This window comes from Dinoponera quadriceps, unplaced genomic scaffold (genome assembly GCF_001313825.1).
Source record: "Dinoponera quadriceps isolate SergipeBrazil2010 unplaced genomic scaffold, ASM131382v1 scaffold113, whole genome shotgun sequence".
In the NCBI taxonomy this organism is placed as follows: Eukaryota; Metazoa; Arthropoda; class Insecta; order Hymenoptera; family Formicidae; genus Dinoponera; species Dinoponera quadriceps.
In genome coordinates, this window is record NW_014554899.1 from 87,859 (window position 1) to 111,619 (window position 23,761).

The 23,761-nt window shown below is 41.7% G+C and overlaps 4 protein-coding genes across 8 annotated transcripts in view; 2 read left to right on the forward strand and 2 right to left on the reverse strand.

Moving 5' to 3' along the window:
* Nucleotides 1-181: 181 nt before the first annotated feature.
* Nucleotides 182-7,862, reverse strand: LOC106742500 (insulin-degrading enzyme). Of its 2 annotated transcripts, none has more exons than XM_014615472.1 (14): nt 7,801-7,862; nt 5,837-6,036; nt 4,963-5,463; nt 4,519-4,721; nt 4,153-4,401; nt 3,569-3,961; nt 3,282-3,391; nt 2,952-3,096; nt 2,667-2,777; nt 2,315-2,435; nt 1,995-2,201; nt 1,647-1,939; nt 1,375-1,584; nt 182-1,282 (listed from the first exon to the last, which is right to left on the reverse strand). In XM_014615472.1, exons 1-14 carry the CDS (start codon nt 7,860-7,862, stop codon nt 1,064-1,066), a joined length of 3,024 nt encoding a protein of 1,007 aa, XP_014470958.1. In that variant the 3' UTR covers nt 182-1,063. The 2 variants fall into 2 exon arrangements, with proteins under 2 accessions (XP_014470958.1, XP_014470959.1); XM_014615473.1 differs by lacking the exon at nt 7,801-7,862 and adding an exon at nt 7,111-7,784 and having other exon boundaries at nt 1,064-1,282.
* A 272-nt stretch (nt 7,863-8,134) lies between these two features.
* On the forward strand, nt 8,135-16,576 carry LOC106742501 (TBC1 domain family member 24). 2 transcript variants are annotated; one of them, XM_014615474.1, is made up of 10 exons: nt 8,135-8,552; nt 11,236-11,715; nt 11,775-11,966; nt 12,043-12,167; nt 12,337-12,483; nt 12,798-12,932; nt 13,003-13,221; nt 13,547-13,576; nt 15,016-15,174; nt 15,226-16,576. In XM_014615474.1, exons 2-10 carry the CDS (start codon nt 11,364-11,366, stop codon nt 15,640-15,642), a joined length of 1,776 nt encoding a protein of 591 aa, XP_014470960.1. In that variant the 5' UTR covers nt 8,135-8,552; nt 11,236-11,363; the 3' UTR covers nt 15,643-16,576. The 2 variants fall into 2 exon arrangements, with proteins under 2 accessions (XP_014470960.1, XP_014470961.1); XM_014615475.1 differs by lacking the exon at nt 13,547-13,576.
* A 3,530-nt stretch (nt 16,577-20,106) lies between these two features.
* Nucleotides 20,107-22,334, forward strand: LOC106742503 (myosin-10). Of its 2 annotated transcripts, none has more exons than XM_014615479.1 (5): nt 20,107-20,771; nt 21,002-21,661; nt 21,717-21,863; nt 21,932-22,165; nt 22,233-22,334. In XM_014615479.1, exons 1-5 carry the CDS (start codon nt 20,709-20,711, stop codon nt 22,257-22,259), a joined length of 1,131 nt encoding a protein of 376 aa, XP_014470965.1. In that variant the 5' UTR covers nt 20,107-20,708; the 3' UTR covers nt 22,260-22,334. The 2 variants fall into 2 exon arrangements, with proteins under 2 accessions (XP_014470965.1, XP_014470964.1); XM_014615478.1 differs by having other exon boundaries at nt 20,123-20,771; nt 20,828-21,661.
* A 237-nt stretch (nt 22,335-22,571) lies between these two features.
* The window catches only part of LOC106742507 (iron-sulfur cluster assembly 2 homolog, mitochondrial), a 1,655-nt gene continuing 465 nt past the window's right edge, over nt 22,572-23,761 (reverse strand). Inside the window, exons 2-5 of one of the 2 annotated variants that reach the window (XM_014615486.1) lie at nt 23,477-23,608; nt 23,171-23,392; nt 22,928-23,109; nt 22,572-22,682 (exon numbers count right to left, since the gene is read on the reverse strand). In XM_014615486.1, the coding sequence (XP_014470972.1) occupies nt 22,932-23,109; nt 23,171-23,392; nt 23,477-23,553 (477 nt within the window). In that variant the 5' untranslated portion in view covers nt 23,554-23,608 and the 3' untranslated portion in view covers nt 22,572-22,682; nt 22,928-22,931. Of the gene's footprint in view, nt 22,683-22,927; nt 23,110-23,170; nt 23,393-23,476; nt 23,747-23,761 lie in introns of those variants that run through there. The other variant, XM_014615487.1, reaches the window with a different exon arrangement.

Consider the following 23,761-nt stretch of genomic DNA (forward strand, 5'->3'; position numbering starts at 1 on the left):
CGACGAAACGATTTGCAAGATATATTCACTGTTGTAATACCGAGAGTTAATTTATATTTAAATTGCACTTAATTACATTTAATTTACATTTATAAATCGTCGTATGTGTGTGTACCAGCGAATTTTATTACGTCAAACTGCTAATACTATTCAACGGTCAATCTGTCACATGAATTATTTCAAGTGTTTTTTTTAATACAATTTTGGATGCTAAACTCGCGCGAATAGAAAGACTGAGGAATATTTCTGTAATTTTGTTTCCTTTTTTAAGAAAATTTCCATATATTTTAATATTATTATTAGTTATCATTCCGTCGGGCATAGAATAAATCATGTGACAGGAAATTGTTCGGTTGTATATGTGCGTACGTATATAATTTCTAAAAAACCAGAAGAATATAGAAAAAAATAGATATCTTTGAGAAACAGTTTGCATCACAGTGCAAACCGTAACAACATCTGCATTTTGCATTTCATTATCGGCAAAAGCCAAATGCCTCGGTCGAGAGATATTTTAAAGTTAAGATGTTAAACACATCATCAACATCTTACAAATGTGGTAGGGCAGAACGAATGAAAAGTCGCGTGCGACTTGTGAAAGAGGATAATTTGTCTTTGTAATAATTTTTTTCTTATTGATTGCAGAGAAGTCGTCGTTGGAAGCTGCCAATCGTACGCATATTACATATCGATTTCAAGCTGATAGAATTTACATAATAATATGCATAATAATTGAACGATACTGTTGGAGAATAAAAATTGTCTATACACCGCGCGCGCGCGCGTAATTGTAAAATCTATTCATAGAGATTTGTCCCCGGCGTTTCGCAAACATTCCAATACAGCTAACGAATCCTCAGTCTAAAGGAACAGAATTCCTGCGAAATAAGTCGGGAAGCAATTCATGAAGGACGCGGCATTAACCCGCGTTATCGCTCAAAGATCAATCGCGCCATGTAAAGGAAGAAGGTTTTATTTTCTTCGCATCAGTATACCTCGCACGATGAATAGAAGTAAGAGGCGGGAGTTTTGTCACAAAGAGAGAGGTTTACGGTCGAGTGATTTACAGCTTGGAGGAGTATATGCCTTTTTTAGGGAATTGATGTATATACGGCTCTAACATCGGATACAAGGATTGACTGCGTTTAAACGCGAAGATGTCGTTGATTTTCTCAAGTTCCTCTTCCGCGACGAGTTCCTCCTTTGCCGATTCATCGTCGTCCGTCGCTGTAGAGATCACGTGCAATGATAATTTACGTCGAGCTTTGCCGTGTATATTTTCCTGAAAGGTGCGTAAAAGAGAAAACATTACCAGCGACTTTACAGTCAGGTGATAATCATGCCACACTAGTAATAAAATATTAATGACACTACCTTGAAAAAGTTTAACAATTGCTCCCGCGTTATGGTCTTCAAATAAGCCACCTCGATGTTCACTCGATCGAAATTGTATTTCTGTGCCGAAATCTCGCTCCACAATATATTGGTCCGATAAAATAACTTTTTCGGCTTCTCGAGACGCAACGTCGCCAGAGAATTCTTATGTCTTTCAAATTTCTCTTCGGACATGGTAGATATGTAATCCTGCAACGGGTGATATTAAGGAGAAACCGATCGAAACGAAGGGAGATGACGAATGTACTTACGAACATAGAATCGATGAACAAATCGATTCGTTTTTCAACGTATCGCGGCTGCTTGTCACTTTGAACTATGATTTTAAGGCCTTGCATCACGTTTACCTTGTGCGCACCACTGAACACTATGTAGCCTAATTGTTCCTGAGTTCGTAAAACATTGAAACAGGGCTCGCCGATAATCTGAGCTAGAAGCTGTAGCAACATATTCAACTCTGTCGACTGCATACCGATTTGGTAGTACACTTCCGTACACGAGCTCTTGTGCAATTTGTTTTCCGTTTGGAATAGAAAGTGGCGACCTACGAACAACATGCGAATTGTGGAATGGCTTTGGGAAATGTTTCTGTTACTTACCGTCGTCGAGCCTGATCTCACGATGCACCACCAGCTGCTGCTGCCACAATGGCGTTATGTGAGGCATCGCGCTTTTCAATTTCGACTCGATCAGTCTAACCATATCCAGGGCTTCCTTCTCGGTCATGTTCCCGTGTATCAGACACTCCACGTGCACTCTGCTAAACAGCTGCGGTATGAACGCTTGAATTCTACCGACAGTCAGATCTGTGTGAGGGGGGGGGAGAGAAATTTTTATTTAAATCGTAAGAAACAGGGAAAAAGATGTCGCGTTATGAAGATTCGCTCTCTCCCTCTCGATAAATTACATGCATACTTACAAGCGGTCGCGTCTAACAATTCATTTTTCGTCCAGGCTTGCTCCGCTAACAAAAGTGCAAGGTAGTAGATTGCATGATGATACGGTTGCTCGGCCGCAAAATTTTTCAAATCTCTGATATACTGCAAGTGTATATTTCAAATGTAAGTGAAATCATGTGACTCAACTATTGAATGACTATAGGAAAATCCATGCGGTTTAGATACATAGTCTGTAAGAATTGTTTTGCGCGCGATAGATTGCAGACCAAGCTGAGTTTAGCTCACAACTTGACATGTGTTTATATTAATATGAGAAACCACATGAACTTTCTCGGTTGACTAAAACTACCTTTCGTCCCTCATTGTACATACATCTTCCTTTAGAATCTCGAATCTCTCCGGATTGATCTTGAGGTTCAGCATTCGGTCCACGATCTTTTCCAACAACAGGTGTTGCTTGTCGTCGTAGCCAAATATGCTGAGCTAAAGAAGCAATTTGTTATTGCGCATAATAGAGTGCACAGAACACTTGGGTTCACGAACAAGTTAGCCTTGCTAATAGAGAAGGAGGAAATTATTGCGTCGAAAACAGAAATGCAACGCTGCGTTTCCTAATTATTTCAACGTCTCTGACCTACTGTCTATCTCTTCACTCACTGTTATTCCATATTGCGTATAGCTGAGCTTCCAATGTAAACCAGCTAAATCGGCGGGATAAACATACTCGGTGAACGAGTCTTGCAATAGCTGGACAAACATATAACCCAAGTTGCAGCTAACTGGATCCATATAGGCAAATGGACTACAAATTGAAGATCGAACAATTATTGCAATCGCGATAATATGATAAATTGGCGGAGATAACATAAGCAATCATGAAAAAATCGAAAGTGATAAAGCTTACAAAGAATTTCTTTTGATAATAGATACAACATTAATCTCCATATAATTACCGCCGAATGGATTGTAAAACATATTCTAGCATACCTGACAAAATCAAAAAACATTTTGGCTTTTGGTACTGAGAATTCGTCATCCCGTTTATACCAAAGTCTCACGAACGATGTGTCTTCTATGATCGCGGGGAACTCTTTTACCTAAATAAAATATTGATTATTATTGATCCTATAAACGCCAAAATTATGCTACAGACGGTAATGATTTCTTGCGCAAGGTATCGAAAGTACCATAAAGAAGAAAGTCATAAGAAACTTCTTCGAAAAGAGAGAGAGAAAAGAAGCACGCGGCATATTGTGACAAATATAGCCAATTACATTTTCGTCCCGTGGTTTTATATCCAATCTCGACGGAATAAACTCATTTCTGGCAGGTAAGTGCAATTCCGAATTATAACCGGCATTCTCCCACATGTCAATTACTTCTGCCGATATTTTCTCCTTTTTATATTTAGTGCCGTACCAATGTTCAGTTTCATTCGCTGTACCTTCGCACGCTTTCGCAACCACGTGAACCCGAATATTTTGCGGTGTTAAACATTTCACTATCGTATCGATCAAATCTGGCTTCCACTGTGGGAAAAGGCGATCCGCGCACAGAACTTCATTCATTGGATAATCCCACAGTCCTGAGACTCTGGAGGACGCGTACAAGCGAGGCTGCTGCTTCTCCGTGAAACGGAAATTCACATTCGCCAAATCTCGATATTCCTGCAACGACATACCATTCCGAACATTGTCTTAAAAAAAAAAAAAGAAGAAAGAAACGACGATTGCCCCGTCTTCTTCCGACGACAAATCAAATTGAAAAGATGTTGCATCAGTTTATCTACTGAATCGTTTCCTTCGCTTTATTCGTTGATTTTTTTTTTTACCAAACTCAAGATGTATTTATCGCTTACGTTGTAGATCCATTCGATTGGGCCTTGTTTCTTTAACATATTGATATATTGAAACATTAGTGTGATGATATCATCGGTATGCTTGAAACCTTCCTCAGTGAGATCGACGACAAGAATGAAAAAGCAAAAACCTCGAGCGTACGCGTGTTTTCCGCATATGAGAGAGTTACACCAACCCCTCGTTTTCAAAGCCGACAACAGAGATCCTTCCCCTTCGTGTCCCAGCAAGTGGCTGACGTAATACGACGGCTGTGAACGACGGAAATGAGAGGAGTTGTATGCAACGAAATCTGCGCATCAATTATTGTAGCGATAACAATGAAAAAGAATCGAATAAATATCGTGCAAAGCGCCGGCGTATTTTACCGCAGCTTGATAATGTTGATGCAAGTCTGGTATAGGAAACGTAACGTGTAGGTTCCTTCTATCCTTTATTGGCACGATGTGCCATTTGGTACGAAAATGCTCGTCATTAAACGGATGCTCACGCCATACTGGGACATCGATTTCCTTGTTTCGCACCTGACTAAAGAGATTTACTACCATCTGTTCGAGTTCGTCTAAACTCTCTAAACGGAAAATTCGACATTTAGTGTGCGCAACATTTATCGTGAATATTGGGTTTGTTCCGGAAAGAGACGGTGCCGACCTTGAGAAATTTTTCGCCAAAAGACGAGGCATTACACAAAGATATATTTCAGTCACACGCGTGAAAAAGATCTTCCTTTACTACTACTTTTTGTACGTTGGCGACACCTTTCGGAAAGAGAGAAAAATTTTTCCGAACAAACTCATTAATCGTCGGCTCACCTTTGCCAAGAACGCAGAGCGACATGATATTAGCGGAATAATATTTCTCGTGAAACTCGAGCAGTCTCTCCCGAACATTGATGCCCATCTGTTTCGGTAGCACATCCAACGTCTCCCTATTTCCCGTGCCAAACTTGGAATATGGATGGCGGGGGTTCGCGGTCGACTTCTCCAGTTGATCGAATCGCCAAATATCGCACGCCAGATTTTTCAAATGCTCCGAGTGGATGGCGTTTAGCTCCAGTTCGGTCAACGTATCCGTAAAGAGAGGTGTCAGAAAGAACTGAGCGAAACGATCCAAGGCACCCTCCAATTTCGTCGGGCTCACGTCAAAATAATACGTGGTATGATCTAAGTACGTTGTCGCGTTGCTGACGCCGCTGTTCTCCGACAGATACTTGGAGTAATCGTTCTGCTCGGGATATTTTTCAGTTCCCAGGAATAACATGTGCTCGCAAAAATGCGCCAAACCGGGCAAGTCGTCGGGATCGCACATGCTGCCTGCAACAAGATATCTCTAAAAGTGTGTGTAAAATTTCGGGGTGATTAGGTTCAACATCTCTTTGCAAGATACATTTGACAAACTAGAGAAAATTTCATTTAGCCGATTATCGAGATACCGACTATCGTAAAGATTTGAAAATTTCCTTTGATCAGACTGATTGTATTACGTATGATATTGGAGTGATCGACTTTGCATCGATTTGTTGCTTCAATTCTGAATTTTTCCGTCTTTTCTTCAGAAAAGAGCTAAAGTCCATCGGAATTGCTTGGAATTAATATGAATGCCAATTAAAGAAAAAAAAAAGAGAGAGAGAGAAGTTGAAGGAATATATATATATACGAATTGTAAATAAAACGCAATTAAAATTACCAATGTTAACGTCTAATGCAGCAGCACTCTTGTCAGTCCCTGGATCACTTATTAAAAGCACTTTCATTTTATTAGCTAGCACTAATCCTCTATAAAATCTGTCATCATTTTCCGACTTTATTATGGTGTCGAATCGTTCCAACACGTGATCGTGAATAGCCATATTCGTTATCAAAGCCTTGGATTCTGGTGTCTTATTCCTTAAAATATATACAAAGATTTCACAAGAATAAGAAATGAATAAAAGTATGTAATGCTTCAAAAATCATTAAGATAATTGGTCCATCGAACCATTTTCTTAGGAATCCTTTTAAATTTTAGCCGCATACTGATGAAAATACACGTTTGTGTGAAGTTAGAAAACATTTGGAAACTGAGATATTAACAAACTACAGATGACATTTTTTCCCTTGTATCCCTTGAGGTTAATAGTCGTATTTTTAATTTTGTCTGAACCACATTTTGTTTCAGGATTTGGAAGAATTATTGCGCGATCTTAAAGACTAATATGGAAACATTGTGAAATTTCAAAATTATTGATCGTTTTGAAGATATAGCCATAAGAAATTTATAATAATATCTGTGATGTGAACCTCTCTATTGGCTTAACCGATGTATGAATAAAGTATTTGTAGGGAAAATAAATAATATTGCGTGTATATTTGTCTTCATTTCATGCTCAAAATTTATCACTTAAATAGTTGAACAAAGTTGTAGGAAAGTGTTTTCTTTTTTTTTCCAGTAAAGAATAAACTTGTACAGGAGTCTCCCATGGCCACTGAAAATCCGGCGCACCACAAGCCCAACTATTTTAATCATTTGCTGAATACTTGGTTCTAAAACGTTTCGAACGTCAGTCGTTCCGGGGAATATACATGTGCGTTTGCAGATATAAAACATATATTATATTCAGTAGTTACTTCTTATATCATACTAGATATTGTGTAAAGTCATACGACGGAAATGATTAAGTTGATGTTTTTCTGTTTATTAAAAAGTAACAAGTTACTAATCAGAAATACTACCACGACGTGTGCTTTATTACTATATAAACTGTACGTGTTTTCCTGAAAAGAATGTTAACAATTTTAACGATGAATCAATTTGTTACATTATCCTGCCATGATTTTCGAACGAAAAATGCAACGCGTAATATATAGTAAATAATAACCAATAGCTATTATAGTCAAGTGTATTGCAATTATATAAATCTTTTACGGAGATATTTGGCCTTACATTTAATAATGTTGACAGTTAAGCAGTAAAATTCTTACTTGCATTCGCAACTCTCCGCGTCGAGAGAGATCTTGTCGTTCAGATGAAGCGACGTCATCGTGAAATATCAACGGCGAAACTTGACGCAGATAAAAAACAAAAGAAATCGACCCTTTCGTCTGCACTATCAACGAATGATTCCCGAGTTCTCGCGCACACTCGCGACAATGCTTCTACGAGCGAGTATATTTTCACGTTAACATATGCGGTAGAAAAGTGCTGATTAAATGTAACAATTGCAAAGATCCTATATATTACTCCTGAGAGAAAGGAAACCGAGAAACGATCAAAGCGCCCGATTTCTCCCCTCAATGATATTCGATGCTCCTTGCAGTGAGAACAGGTTAGGTTGGCATGAAGTCAATATAGATGTCAGGTTAGATGAACCCATCCAAGGCTGTTGTCACGATCGCGGGAATATTGGAAAGAAGGAGAGGAATCCATCGGTTATTTATCACAATCGACACATCGCACACCGAGCAGCAACATCAACCACATATCGTATCCAGAATTTCATTTGTCGCATGACAAATGTCGTCGAATGCCGATTGGCTGCGGCCCGTCTGTCGTGATATAATCGCGCTGTAAGTCATCCGCTGTATCGTGTACGACCGTCGTAAAAAGAGTCGCTCGATCACGAGAAAAATCCGATAATTCTCTCTCACTTGGCAGAAAGTGATAGCTCATACCTGTAGAGAGATCGCATGGGTGCGAGCAGAAGGCGTGATTTTACAACGCGTGTGGCAAACATCGAAACGAATTGACGAACGACTCAATGAGGTTGTATCGAACGCACGCAGTTACGACGAGCTATATCAGTCTGCGAGCATTGTGGATTCGGTCGTATAATTGAAGTTGTCATGAAGTATGATGGTAGTAGATGGCTGTGCGTATATTTCATCCCTAGGGAAACTTTCGGTTAGCACCGAAAATACCTCCCTTTTTCTCATACCAGATACTTTATCGACGACCCATCCCACGCACATGCGCAGAGAAAGCCGTCCCACGGCTAACACATTGGACACTTGACGGCAGTAGCTCTCGAACGCGCGCGATGTGTGGATGTGTCGTGAAAACGGCGAATGAATGCGCGCGCGCGCGCACACACGTCAAAGGCAGTAGCGCAGTAGATAACGTGCCTTCTCTCGCGGGGTCAGTGCGCGAGAGAAAGAGCTCGCTCTGATTCGTCGCGAGCGTTTCAAGTGCCAAGTTTCGGTAGTGCGTGAACGAGTGTGATCGACTGAGTGCGCGACGACGACGTTCGAGCAACACTGATATCACACTTGGGCGGCGCACGGCCGCCGGTGACTCGTTCGTCCCGTTTGCTCCGCCGTCGTCCGCTTGCATGCCACGCTCCGACGACGACGACGGAGCTAACCGCTTCGCGCTGCTCTTTCAACTGGGCCGTTTCACCGATACTGTATATATTCCTAAATTGGCGGTAAGTTGTTAATCTTTTGCAAGCAGCTTGTTCTTTACGAAACAAAAGCGATGCGCACGTATCGGAAAATGACAGAAGGTGTAGAAGGTGCAACTGGTACGGACGCTCTGTAGCAAAAGTCGATCAATCGGAAGAGAAACATATTCTTCACTCTTCGGAGCATGAGCTCTGCATTTCGAGTGAGACTCTCTGCAACCGTTCGTAAAATTCACTCCCGAGCGAATTTACCCGAGTGTACTTGGCTTTGATTATTTTCTGCGCTGCGTATTCTCGTCCGAGGAAATATATAGTGCGCGCAACTATGGAAAAAAACAGACTTCGTTCTCATTGTTGTTTATCTTTGCCTCTATCTCCGAGATGTTCTCGGCAGAGAGAGGGGAGGGAGAAAAAAAGAGATGAATTAAAGCAAGTCTGTAAAGCGCGTTTAAAGTGTTAATACGCCCATCGAAATGTTAAAATATCGATCAATCAAATGAACGTCTTTCCTGAAAAATCCCACACAGCAGAAATGTCCGAAATCATAGGGGTGCTGAGATTGATATATATATATATATTTTTATTACAGACATTCGACCGAACGATTCTTTCCGAAATTTCTATAAATTGATCAGGCCCTCTATTGAATACCCGGGTTGGAGATGATAGCCACATACATAATATGAGAAAAAATCGATTTTCTATGCGATAAACATTTGTAACACGCGAGAAATGGTACAATTATTAAAGAATGACGTCTCTATAGCATTGATGGATTATTATGATATGAAACACTGCTTAGCAGAAATATTGGTTACAAGCGAGATCTCCCCTCTTCTCCCGCTAAAAGGGATGAAAAATCTCTCGTCGAGAGCTAGAACAGCCCTACTAGTATCGTTCTATCTTGTTGTACCTATAAACGAAAGTCCCTGAAACGAGAACTACCTACTTCCGAGCAATAAAGCCCAATGCCGTAATCATCGTGATTTAACGACACCGGCTCACCACACCGCCGTGCAGGGAGTCACTGTTCGAGTAAAAATAGTCTTTTCACGTCGGATTTTTTCGACCACGCTGCCACCTGCCAGATAGGATCCATTAGGTAGCAGATTTTGTCAGACACCTCTCCTTTCGTGAAAAAAAGATTAATCTTACCGAAGAGGATCCTCGTTTTTACTCCGCCATTGTTCCTTTTTCGATAACAAACAAAAAGGGACGATATATTTGACACATATCTATATTTCGAAGAACAATGAGCAGTATCTCGAAAATATTCCGTGCAACGCGATCGATTTTACACGGAATGCATTTTCAGCTTTAAACACGAGAATGTGATACTTATCTCGACTAATAGAACTCGCGATACTAATAGAAGCGTGCAACGCGCGTGATAACGCGCATCTCCCCGCGATATACATCCTTTTTCCCCAGTCATTTCTGCCGACGTAGCGTAACGATCGCGTTCCTCTGCGCAATACTATTGTTTCTGCAAAAGTGTCTTATAAAAAGGCATCGCTGAAAATAAAATGGTCGAAAGATTATAAGGCTTGTTTTGGAGGAAGAAACCGAGATTTATCAGGGAGAAAGTAAGCTTCCGGAAATGTCGTCGCGAAGAATCGCGTGCGAAAATCTCGCAGCTGTGCAAAGCGTGAATTGTTTATTCCGTCTGAATTTAATTAGCAAATTAATGCGGCTACACGATGGTTTCGTCTAACGAAAGGTGCGCTTTATTTTTCTACGAGCCGAAGCTCATTGCGTTCGAGAGAGACTTGCAATCAATGGCGTTGCTGCCTGAAGGGTTAATTGAGCCAGGTCGGTAAAGTTTACGTAATAATATATATATCTCGTCGACGGCCGTGCGTGTCAACGGAGACAAGGTCAAGGTCGTCCTCACCTCCGTGATAAGCAACTAACGCGGTTGCTTTTTCACGAATGGAAAGGACAAGTTGCCAAATTTGGAACGTCTGCTTCTTCGATCGATAGGAAAGAGAGGTCGTCGCGCACGCGCGAAGTCAAATATGAGAGTTAAATGCGCGAGGAATTACAGCGCTTAGCGTATAGCACTTCGTTCGGACCGGGGCGGGCGCGTGCTTTTATGAATTATTCACAGCGTGCACAAATCCGCGAGGGAGAGAGAGAAGTAGGATGATAATTCTCGTCGGAGCCAAGGTCGGAAACGCGCGCGCGCGCCACTTGTGAAATTTCTCGGACATCTATCTCCCGCTTGGCGATCTTACATAATAACACGCATTTGTTGTCGTTCGCTCTCTCTTCTCGTCGAGAGTTTCGCAGAATACGGAGACCGCACGATAACTATGCAACGCGATGTATTTATACCGAGCGCGGATAATATTTATCTACAGTCTCCGCATACTTGCTTGAAAATTCCTACTTGTTTCTACAGTTGCGCACTTTTTATTAATAACCGTTAAGTACACCGAGATTATCGTGCATCTGGTCGCATTATTATTAGCGGCAGCTCTCCTCTCGCGCTAATTATAGGTCGCATTATATATTCATTGTCTCCGGTCTCTGATGACAGGTCAATGGAACATCGCGACGGTTGTTCCGAAAAGAGACACATTTCCAAGATCGGTCACTACGCGCTCCGTTACATCACGTGCGATAAAAAAAGCACGTGCCGTCGCTTGTTTATTCGCTGGTCTTATTATTTCGCACGTTCCGAGAGAAAAATGTTCCTTTCCAGATGAAAATCGAAACGTCCCAGGACATGACGTAGAGCGGGAGTGCGGCGCGTGTATGAAGAGAATCGCCGCGCCATGAGGAATTTCGCGCCGTAGCGTTGCGATATGTTTAGATGACGACGCCTCCCCGATGGACAATACGTTGCCGATGAACACGCTGTCGGTGGTCGAGGAGGAGGCGACGAACGTCGCCAACATCGCCGAGGCGTTCCCGCCGCACGTCGACACCAGCAACATCGTTTTACAGCCGGAGTCGCCTACGAGCAAGAAGCAGGCCCTCAAAACCTTCGCCGAAGTGAACGCTCTCCTGCAGGCTGGCAAGAAGCGAGAGGTCAAGCTGATGATGCGCGAGAACGCCTGGCCGCTGAACAATCGCATCCGGGCGCAACTCTGGCCGGCGCTCTGCAACCAGCATGCGCTCGGCAAGAGCATGCTGGACGGATTCTACTGGGACATGGTCAATCAGGTCTTCGGCACGACAGGTTGGTATAGTGCGATGTTTCTTTCTTCGCGAAAAATCAACAATTTCTCACTTTTGCAGAACTCGAACAGCACAAGTCGATTATGCTACCACCTTTCGTCGATAGCACGCATTGCTTGTCGTACAATTTAACGAGGACTGGTAGAAACGTGGCGGATAGAGTCGTATCGGTGCTCGGATACGCTTGTCCCGATATTACGTACAGTCCCTCTCTTTATCCGTTAACAGCGCTCCTCTTGCACTTTATGCCAGGTGAGTGAAATTTCTTTTTGCAAAAAAGTATCATTCTTCGCGATAGAGCGATATCAGAGCGGTGAAATATTTTCAGAGGAAGAATGCTACCATTGCATGGCCACTTTGGTAGCAGCCAAAGAGAAAACGTTTATCACGCAGACCAAACTTCTCTATGAAGTCACGTGGAAAACAGTGGAGCAAATTACCAAAAAACACGTGGTGCGTAGCGTTTTCAAAGAAAAACACGTCCCAGATGAGAGAGATCATTGGCTAGATCATCTTTTTGCTAAAACAAAGAAACGCTACTACTATTTCTTCTCCCTCGTATTGGCTTCTTCCTAAAGGAAGGCAAGAACATATACTTTGTTTTCATTATTGTTCCTTTCAGAAATCAGCTGCCGTACATTTAACGAGGCACTGCTCCGGCTCGAGGGCCGAAAGGATCTACATGGACTGGATCTGGTGGATTCTTCAGTTTCTTCCATTTCAACATCTAGTCAGGGTTATGGACTGTTTCTTACACGAAGGCATTAAGGTAGATATATACACGTAAAAGTTGGCGTTTACCCAACGGATAAATATGATTTGCGCGTACTGTGCAATGTACTTGCGTTCTAGGAATAGGACAAACGTTGAATTCGACTCGTTGCCAATTCGTCAGGTTATTTCGCGTTTTTACGGCCATGCTCTGTTGAAGAAGATCTTTCGGAAAGTTACTACGAATAAGTGTGTTATCCAATAAGAGGCAAATAAAGAAAACGCGTGAAAATGATAACAACGTAACGAACGCAAAGATATTGTATCGGCAACGTGGTTTGGATCTAACGCGCGTTCTGACGACGATTTCAGGTCTTCTATCGGGTAGCAATGGCTTTAGTTTTATTATTTTACAAACACTCTTCGCCACAAAATTCAGAGTGGATGAATGAGATTTCGAAGAATGGCATAGACTCTGCTCTGTCCAGGTTCTGCAGGCAGATACCGGTAGGTAGCGCGACGTTCGCTGAAAACGATGATTTCAAGACGTTTGTACACGCAGGTGTCTTCTTTCCAGGTAACGCCTGCCAAGTTCCTGCGCACCGCCTTCGGGATTCGCGGACTCAGCTCCGCATACATATCAAGAGTGTTTCTGCGCACGGAAATGGCTCTCAAGAGCAGAAACGTTCTGACAGGTTCTCGATCCCTGGCTAGGTCGCGTTCCACTGATAATTTGCCCACCAGCCAGTCCCAAGTCAACATCCAGATGATGTCCCACACGCTCACAATACGCGAAGTATGTGGCTTTTTCTTTCCCTCGCGCGTTCGTTCGCCGGTAACAAAGATCCGTCCTTCTACCGAACATAACATTTGGTTTGTTGATCCCCTCGCTTCCGTTTTAAGCAACAAGCTTGCTGTAGGCTGTTGAGTGTGAGAAAAGGGGCGATTCCTCGTGAAAAGGTCGAGATGGCCAATAATTGCCGTTACGAGGAAGAATCGCCCGTTTTTTCGGTTGTGCAATTTTCTCGTTTTGTAGAGACCGGCCAACATTTTAAAATAGGTTCTCTTGTAGGGTTCGACGAGCTCTCGATGAATCTTTCAATAATGAAATTTGTTTTCAGAAAGAATGTGAAGACACGTACAAAGACAGGGTATCGTATGATTATCTTTTCTGGGAAATGTGTTGTTAGTTTTATGTGCTCTGCCCGCGCTCCCCCTCTCACCACCTATATCCACCACCGACCCTTCCCCACGGAGAAATATCACCTCTGTGTTACACACACACACATATTGCTACTCTACTATTACTCTACTACTGTATACCATTATTACTATTGTGCGTACTCACTCATCGCCGCCACGCGTTTGTCGTGCCAGCTTTTCCGCTGCTGTTATCATCTATTCATGCGCAGTGATTCTTCAGCTATTTTAATCGAAAGTTGTCGATTAGGAATTTATACTATACGCGTTTTATTATATGGGTGATTCTCAACAAAACTCTCGTTGGTATGAGACGCGCAACAGTTCGATGATGTTCGAGTACCTCCTATAGAATATACAAGAAAAGCAGTAAGTACGCGCGTATATCATCGTGTCGGTGAGAGCTTTTTCCAGAGTGTGTGTGTCTCACCGCGTAAAATTGTTGTATATATAAATAGATTTTGAGAAAGATATACGCGCGTACACACAAGGAGAAACGATCGGGCAGCCAAGAATTTTGCTCTTTCCTTTCGAATATCCGTGTAAGAAATTGGCGCCTCGCACGCTAGGATATAACTGACGCGTATTGTGCTGTCTTGTGTTGTGCTGCCTTGACTGATGGATTTAATGACGGGCGTACCAGGGCGCGCACAGTCCCGGACCGCGTGCCCTATCGATGGGCGGTTACCCCATACAAAGTATATGCTCTCAGATCCTAGATATGCCTGACGTAAGTAAGAGTCGCCTCCTTTCAGCGAACTATCCGCCGGGAAAGCTCGTTGTGGCAAAAAACACTTTCAACCGAGCGAGTTTAGCTGAAATTATCAGCATTCGTTTTGTCTCTCTAACCGAATGACTGTTATTGCATGACGAATGATAACATATTGTGCATTGATCCAGCACGACGATAAGTAAGCGTTTTATCGCTGGAGAGCATTCTTCGCGATGCCTGTAAATAATCTCTCTCCATATGTTGTGCATCAGCACGCGGGCATTCGTTGTTACGTTAATCGCGAGACAAATAGTGGCGCATAACACACATTTCATCAAAGTTCAGCCAGACTACACACAATCGCGATTCGATCGCAATCAATGGAAGATGCTGCCAACGATAAAATCTCCTTTGCTTCGTTATCATTCCGATATGGAAGAACACGGTAAACGTGAGCAGAAAAATGTCTTTGGATGATATTTTTGCAGCGCGATGATATTTCTTCAAGGAGAACCGTTTACTGTATTTTTCCGTAAAACAGCTGATAATGTCGTTTGATTTTTACCGAGCGCATGTTTTCCAACATGATTTAGTTTGCTCCTCAAGGCGAGACCTAATGTTTGCACAAAAATCATTGTTGCCGATTAAATTGATGAATTTGTTGTTTATCCCCCCCAGTTGCTTACCTTATGGTCGTGGCTACCGGCGAGAATCACGATGTATCAGCCGGTGTTGCTGTACACAACCGAGGAACACGGGTGCTCCCTGACAACGTTTTACGTGCGAGTGGAGCAACACGAGCCGACTCTGCTGATGATTAAAACCTGCAATAACGAGGTAAGAACTCGGTTACTCCTTACATTTCGAAAATGACTGAACGACTTTCAGGTATTCGGAGCATACTGTTCCACAAGGTGGTACGAACGCAACATGAAGGTCGACGGGCAAAGACAGGCATATTTCGGTACGGGTGAAACGTTCTTGTTCAGCTTGTATCCTGAACGACACAAGTACGCGTGGGTGGGCATGAATCCGGAACGGCAGCAGTGTCTAGTGAAAGACGGTGACAAGGACAGCGACAAAGGTATGAAATCTAAAGCTATCGACCACTCGGCCGAACTGTTCATGGCCGCGGACTCGAAGATGATAACCATCGGTGGTGGAGACGGCCAGGCGATTTGGATGGACGAGAACATTAGATTCGGCAAAACGGATCACTGTTCGACCTTCGACAACCCACCTCTCTGCGCCAGCGGCGACTTTGAGATCAGAGTGTTGGAAGTGTACGGCTTCGCGGGTGCCTAAAGAAACAGTGCAGTGCGGTGCATCGGTTTGTTTATTCCCTACTGCCATTTAGCGACTCTCTTTCTACACTCGTGTGTATATACACACATCAATGAGAGAGGAACGCGCAAAATTCGCCCAGTGTGGAAGGACGGATAGAGAGGAAGAGATGTGTATATAAATATTCTGCATTTTCGTATTATTTAGTTTTGTGTGATCTGAAACATTGCTTGATTTGCATTCACTCAAAGAGAATCGAGAGAGATGCAATTGTTAAAATGATAATCGAAAGTATTGAATAAAGCATTGTTGCTGCGTTTGAGGCTTTTTAAAGAGAAAGCCTTTTTAGAAGATTCATTTTCATCATTAGAAAACTCTTTTAATTTCCAGCAAAAGTCTCCTTTACTCGATGTAATCGAAAAGTTTATAATAGTGAAGAGATTGTAAGAACGATACGCTTTCTTGTCTGTGAAATACGCAGATATAGCCGGGTAACAATGCGAATGTGGTAGTATTGTATAGTCATAGCTAACTATATTTGACGTTGTATCCTGTAAAGATACAAAAAAGAAACAGGGTGTTTGGAGAATAAAGGAGAAAGGATGACAAACTTTTAGGGCTTCTAGTTAACATCGAATCGCTTGTGAATTATATGAAAAAAGTCTCGAATGTTTTCTTCAACATGTTGAAGCCATCACGGATGGACATATGTATGTACATCATATTTGATGTATACACATTTACATGTAATACTGGTGAAGTAAATTTGTCATTGGCGCGAATTTCGAGTAAAATATTGAACCCTTATGTATCCATACGATCGAATCATTTCAGGAAACTTTCTATTGTTATTCACAGTCGATTCGTGGACTGACAAAGTTTTTCTTTCGTTCAAACACAGACACCACACGTGTACAACTGCTTGGAATTATGAATTAAACATTATTAAACTTTATGTTATGTTTCGTTATTTTTATTTATATTTACGTATAATGCCGAATAGTACAGAATTTCCTTCCTTCCGGATCGGGCGAGTTTCACGTGTCAAGATGCGCTTAAACGAGCAACGATTCCTTGCTGCAATTATTGTCAGCCATTCATCCGCCGAGTACTGGTGACAATAGTTGATTAATATCGAGTAATTATTGACTCGCATGTGTTTATATATATATATATGTGTGTGTGTGTGTGTGTATGTATGTATGTATAAACACACACACACACACACACACACACATATATATATAACCCTTAGAGATACAGTAAAAGAATACGTAAAGAATTACCGTGATGGCGTTTATCGCGGCGATTAATTAGTCAACGATATAAACATCGAGTATTATAAGTGATGAATGATCGTCACTTCCGAGCGCTCGTAGATCCATAAGACGCATGTCGTACGGGTCACGTACTCATATTATGAGACAATTGGAGCTGTATTTCGAAACGGGCAGCTTGTTCGACGGTACTAAGCAATGCAAGTGTTGTAACCACATCTTTCGGCCAACGAGCTCTCACTTACGATCCCGTACCTTGTCTCTGCTTGGCACTTTTTCAGTGGCAACTGGAAAACTTGAGCAAGAGTTTCATTTTAATTAACGAATTTGGACGATTTCTGTTACGATACTTTTCATCAGTACCGTCGTACTACGGTGATTACATTACCGGCAATATAGGCTCCCCCCGAGTATTGCGGCCAATAATTTAGAGCAACTTTGAATTGTTCACCCATATGCGACGCTTTGCGAAGGTATGTTTAAACGGGCAATTTTTCACAACGACTATATCGAGCAATTATTGGATCACATGCCAAAGCTGTGATCTGTAGAAAATTGCTAGCTTCTTTTCATCGGAACATTGTTCTTTCACAAATACAATGAAACCCTCTTCTATCTTGTCTTTTTTTTTTCTTTTCTTTTTCTTTCTACCTACCGACCCAATTAAATCATAAAGACGACGCATTTGTCTCGCTCACTTGGTCTTTCTTTATGATGTCCGAAAGGAAACGAAACAGAATGTTAGGGCCCCGACAGGTAGGTATGGTCTTGCGTCTCGATTTTAAATGTGTCGAGCAAATTGAACAATTTCATACAAGATGATACAAAGTGTTATAAGTATTTCGATGTATTCCAAATGTTATTGAATACCACCCGGTGTACGGGCCCAAAATCAACACTAGCGGGTACTTTGTGAGTACAAATTCATAGGGCCTCTGCGACGAGACATCGAATTTGACTGCGAGTACGTATCAAATTTTCTGCTCTTCCCTTGAAGGAAAAGTCCTGAGGAAAAGAACATCCGGTCTCGGAACGTCCCATATAATCGGCACAGTATCGCGCACACGCCGATTAACGTTCGTTGCCCTTCTAAACATACCTACGTAACGGCGCGATTGCTTTCATACATGGGAGGATACGAACATATCGAGACGAAAGATTAAAGGAGGATTGGACGTTTCTTCTGTTGCTTTATGTTATTTTCATTCATCAATATGATATCGCGCTGATGATGATTGTTTTCTTAACCGCGTCAGCCGCCAAAATCGCTCTCGTGTCAGACAGACTGTCGGAATCATAATTTATTATCAAATCGACCTTATTTATCGCTGTTGTTATATAGCTTTGACAAAAAGCTATCAGTACACGAGAAGGAATTTTGTTTGTAAAATTGCGAATTTCCGCAAAAGTGGTTTATATAAGGGTTACGTGACGTATAAAACTTCAAGGAACATGTGTGTGAATTGAAGTAGAAAATATCTCCTGTAAACACGAATCCAATTCTCGAAACGGTTATCCATCTACAAATGTTTAAAATTTATAAATAACAGCACAGTTTTTCGGAACATTTTCTTAGAAGTGGAAGTGGAAAATATAAGAAAAAAGACATAAACATTACAGCAATCGTTTAAATTGACATTGATCTAAGGTAGATTGAGTAGCCGCACGAATAACATCATGATTGTTCATTATTTTGCTCAATCGCGTTATTAATACATTGTATTAATTCAACTCGAGTATTAAGTTCTCATCTATATACTAAACTTTTAATCCTTACACTTTAATCTTGCATATTTGCCACTTTCGGTCAAAAAAATGTCTCAAAAAATTATATTATCACATTTATACACTTCAAACGCTTGTAAATGGATAATCGTTTTGAATTGGACTCATGTTTGTAAGACATTTTTTACTCCAATTTACAGTAGAAACATGTTTCTTACAGGCATGGGAGCGACTCACTTTTTTTACATTTCCTCACTTAAACTTTTTTCGTACTTGAGCCCTTTCAAAAAAAAAATTACCACAGAAAATCCATGTTCAATAATTTGCTTTATTTACCTTTTTTTTCCAATTCAAGAATGAAATTCACTCTTCTCGCAATTTTTGATAACGAAACCGACCTAATGTCTGTTTTTAAGTTTGTACGTCATATAACACTTACTGTGTGTACATATGTAGACAAGCACACAGCATGGACCATGAGTACGTAAATATTTTTTTGTCAATTATGCGTGAAATGGTGAAGCACAAGAGATGGCTTCTTATTTATGAGAGAATTGACGAGTGTTTATACGTTAACGAAGATTGTATGGAATGTTTATTAATTCTTTAACAATATGAATGTAACACTATAAAACACCTCGAGAGACCTGTCGCAAAATAAATTTAGAAACAGGTCGACGCTAGGTTCACCTAGGTGCAACTGGTGTAAATAAAATGAACATCCAAAAGCGCAATTGTTGAATAATCTGTTGTTGATTTAAATGTATAAGGAATATACTTTCAAGATAAATCTCACAAAGTAAGAATCTCTATTATAAAGTAGTATAATGTTAGAGAAATCCGTGTAATTATCCTTACGTAACGTTATACACAAAATCTGAAACGCACATAAATTCTTTCATAACTGTTTCGAGGAGAAATAAATGTCGAATGACAAAATTGTTGACAAAGGCGCCGAGTTGCATCGCGCACAAACGACTTTTTACCTGTTCGAGAGTGCGAACCTTTCCCTTTAATTTGCATTCTCGCATTGAATAATCTCAGCATGGAAAACTTGCAAAATCAACTTTTCGCCGTACATGGCTAATGAGTGATAATCTCCGTTAAAGAAAGTAACGACTAGTAGGAGAGACTTTGAAATAGCTCAGCCGAGATCCCGACTGTTTAATAGAGAATCAAACTTTATATCGCTCAAATTTTTCGTCACACTAGATGGCAAATCCATCTATCACTTATCCCAAGTGAGTCAGCTGTTATTTCAAAACATAGTTAGAAAATCTCCGCTACGAGCCGCCACTTTCCTCCACGAATAATCGAGATCGTAGTACAGCTGTCCGACAAGTCAGGCGTATTTTTATTCTCGTTGAACGATTCAACGATGTTGGAAAACACGCCTCGTTATAAAATAACACAATTTTCAACAATAACGTCAGATATGAATTTATTTTCGACATATTTATTTTTATTTTCTAGTAGTACGAGTCAACGGCGCTGTAGACGCGCTTGAATTTCTGTCATAAAACGAGAGAAAATTCTTATGTGAATTGAGTAGATTTGACTTCGATGATACACGATCGATCAAACCACGTACTTTTTCTTCAAGGAACTATCGGATTAATCCGGTCGAAATTTATATATTTGATACTAAATATATCCATATGAATGTTCTTATCTTCAGTGAGATTACACTATTCGTAGCACGATAACGCGCGCAGTTTCGTCTATCCGCCGTTTCGAAAGTACAGCAGCTCCCGCTCAGTTGTGTACGTTCTCTCGCGACTCAAGTTGGACACTTTCCAAAACGTACGCGCTTCTTGTAGGGTAACGAAACAAATCAATCGCACGGTTCGTGTAATACTACGTATATATAACGAGCGGTTCGTTCCGCCAACTTCATAGGCGTACACGTGGCCGAGTGTATCTCCAGGGACATATCTCGCGCGGGGCGTTTTATTAGGAGAGGAGCGCGACATCTCTCTCCGATTGACCGCGTCGGAAACGCGCGATGCGTGTCCCGGCGCGACGAATCCTGCGAACGATGTCCAGGTGTTAATAACACGCCGGTCGTTTTCAAGCGGGGAAGGTATGGAGGGTGTCAACGGTCAGCTGCAGACCAAGTACCAGAAGATCGCCACGGAATACTCAAAGGTGAGGCGTAGAGAGACGAACGTAACAACATGTGTGTCGTGTTGAAACCTTTGCAGATTCGTGCGCAAGCGAACGTTCTGAAGAAGGCTGTGATAGAGGAACAAACGCGTAACACGGATATTCGGAATCAATTGAAGGAGAAGGAGGTGGAACTACGTAGAGCCGAGCAGGAATTGGACAGTTTGACGTTTCGCAATCAGCAATTGACAAAGCGTATAACTGTGCTGCAGGAGGAATTGGACAAAGCGCAGAACAGATCCAAAAAGGGCAGGAACAAGCCGTCAGAGAACAACAGCATCCCAGCACCGCCCAACAACATCCTGGACGAGGAGTTTCAGAAGAAGATAGTCGAGAATGCTCAATTGCTGTCACAAATTAGCGACAAAGATAGCGAAATTGAGAGTTTGTACGAAAGGATAGAGCAGCTAGAATGCAAGGTCGACCATAGCGAAAAGTCAAAAGTGGAGTCTGAGTGTCAGTACCAGAATACGATAGATAAGCTGGAAAGAGAGAGGAATGACTTGCAGAGGAAATTAAACGACAGGCAGAAACAGGAAGAAACGGTGTCGTGGTCGAGCAATGAGGGCAAACGCGATGGTGGTTACGACTTTGATGCGAGGGGAGTGCTCTCGAATCATCGTCAAACGGAACCGTCCCCGTTTTCCTCGCCGTCCGCCTCGCGTAGATCCTCCAAGTCGTTCGGGGAGGGAAGGCCGCAAAAGCCGCAGGAGGAGAACAATGAGTATCTCTGTGCGAAATCGTGCGACTTGGAGAAGGAGCTCAATCATTGGAAAGCTCAGTATCATATACTCAAGATCAAATACGACGAGACGGAACGAAAGACCGCCGTCCCGGATGACGCGTCGAAATCATTGGAGATCAACAATATGGTAACGTTCGTTATCCATTTCTTTGCCTGTACGTTTTTACCTGTACACTTTACAGGTCGGCAAGCTGAGCGCACCTTTCGCATTGCCCGAAGAGATTGGGGCTCGCGAATTGAAGATCAGAGACTATTTCCTAGAGGAGATTGAAAAGTTGATCAACGAGAGATACATGTGTCACATCAAGAATTTGGCCATGGCCGCTAATGTAACGAGGGATCATTTTATTTACGGTGTATTCATCGGTATGTGCATACATACGTCCTACCTTTTCAGAGCGAAGTTATGCACGTTCAGTTGGAGGCGAGTGAATCGAACCGAGAGAAATGCGAAGCGGCACTGCTGGAATCGCTTTCAAATTGCACTAGCGTACAAAAGGAGAAGGAAACGCAAGAGGGAAATTACAAGTCGCAACTCAACACCATGAGCGAACATCTCGCCAATATGAACGAGAAGCTCATCTGCCAAACGGAGGAGATACAACAACTGAAATTTGAACTAGCCAACAAGGTAAAAAAAGAAAAAAAAAGAAAAAAAACATCTTTCCAAGGTGTATCTGATCGAGTTTCTTTTTCAGAATAGTAAAAAGGGAAAGCAAAAGTGATCCGTATAGAGAGCGCGTTTTCTTCGACATTCCATCAAGGTGACACGATTTAACGTCGTCGACATACAATTTTATGTACATACGTACAACTCATACCTGCAGTCGAGCGGTGATTTACACACGTATCTTTGGCTCGCACGCTCTCTAACTCGATGTTACATTATTTATGCAATCAAACTTTCTCGAGCGTTCTCTTTTTACGAACGCTTATGTTATTTCGAGATTTATAACTCTCCATTGTGTTACACAGTGGCGCAACGATTATTTCTATTTGCTCACACTTGGTTACTGCGACAAACCAGTGCTACAGTATAAATTGTACAATCTTTGAATTTATTTTAACAACGATAATAAGGTATTGTGTAAAGGTTTTTGGTATCACCATCGTAGGACAGTCGTTCATAGTTTGGTCGAGATGTAAACCTACAAACGCAAATTGTAAATTATTCTCTATTGTATTAAGAAACACACGAGAAATATGTACAGCTACTGTTTTGCAGTGGGTGTTGTGATAAAAAAGGAAAAAAAAACTCAATGTAAAAATATTTGCCAAAGCAACTATTGCTTTGTGTTTTAATATTATAAATAAAATTAATTATAATTAATCTCTTGAGAACCTATATTACAAATCCAATTTATTGCTCAACTTACTACAATTAGATACATACGATATTATTCCAATTTAATGGCGAAGCTGGCACCGCAACTGCATCCTTGTTCAGCTAAAGGATTGTTTGTTATTCTAAAGGCGGATCGTATCAATTCCGTGTGAAACTCTATCGTCGATCCTTTTACATATTCCAATGACGTCGAGTCTATGATCACTTTCGTGCCGTTCTTCCGAAATACTCTATAAAGCAGGTAGCAAAGTTTGCATTTTAACCACGCCAGATCCTATGCTTTGCACTTACCTGTCGTCTTCGTGTATATTTGAATCTAGATCAAACTTGTATTGAAATCCAGAGCAACCGCCACCCTCCACAGTAACCCTCAGACCCGCATCATCGTTCGCGATCTCCTTCAAACGCTTCACGCAACTGTCGCTGATAATCAGAGCGTCCTTTGATTTGACAGCAGCATCTCTTGACAGTCTGCGGGATGATGTAACCATGGATATATTGTGCCATGGTGAACTATGAATACATGAGGAATTCTTTAGCGGCGATATGTTTTACATTGGTTACGACAATGATAAAACGGCACCGAAATTTACTCACGTCAACAACCGAGAGAAATAGCGATTCGCAGCGAAGTTCGAAGAGAGATCCCACACGGCATGGCTCAACTTCGCCATGTTTTCAATCAGCTGACGGAGCGCCACCGACGCATTGCGCTCGTTGATTTTCGCGCTAAGCACGGAAAAGATTATTTCGGTCGACACGATTCTATTCTGACACTTTTTCGCCGAGGAAATTTCTCAGCGATTAATCACGTACGAAGATTACGTACGTTATTACAAAACGTCACATACGACCGTGGGGCGGGGGGGGGGGAGAGGGGGG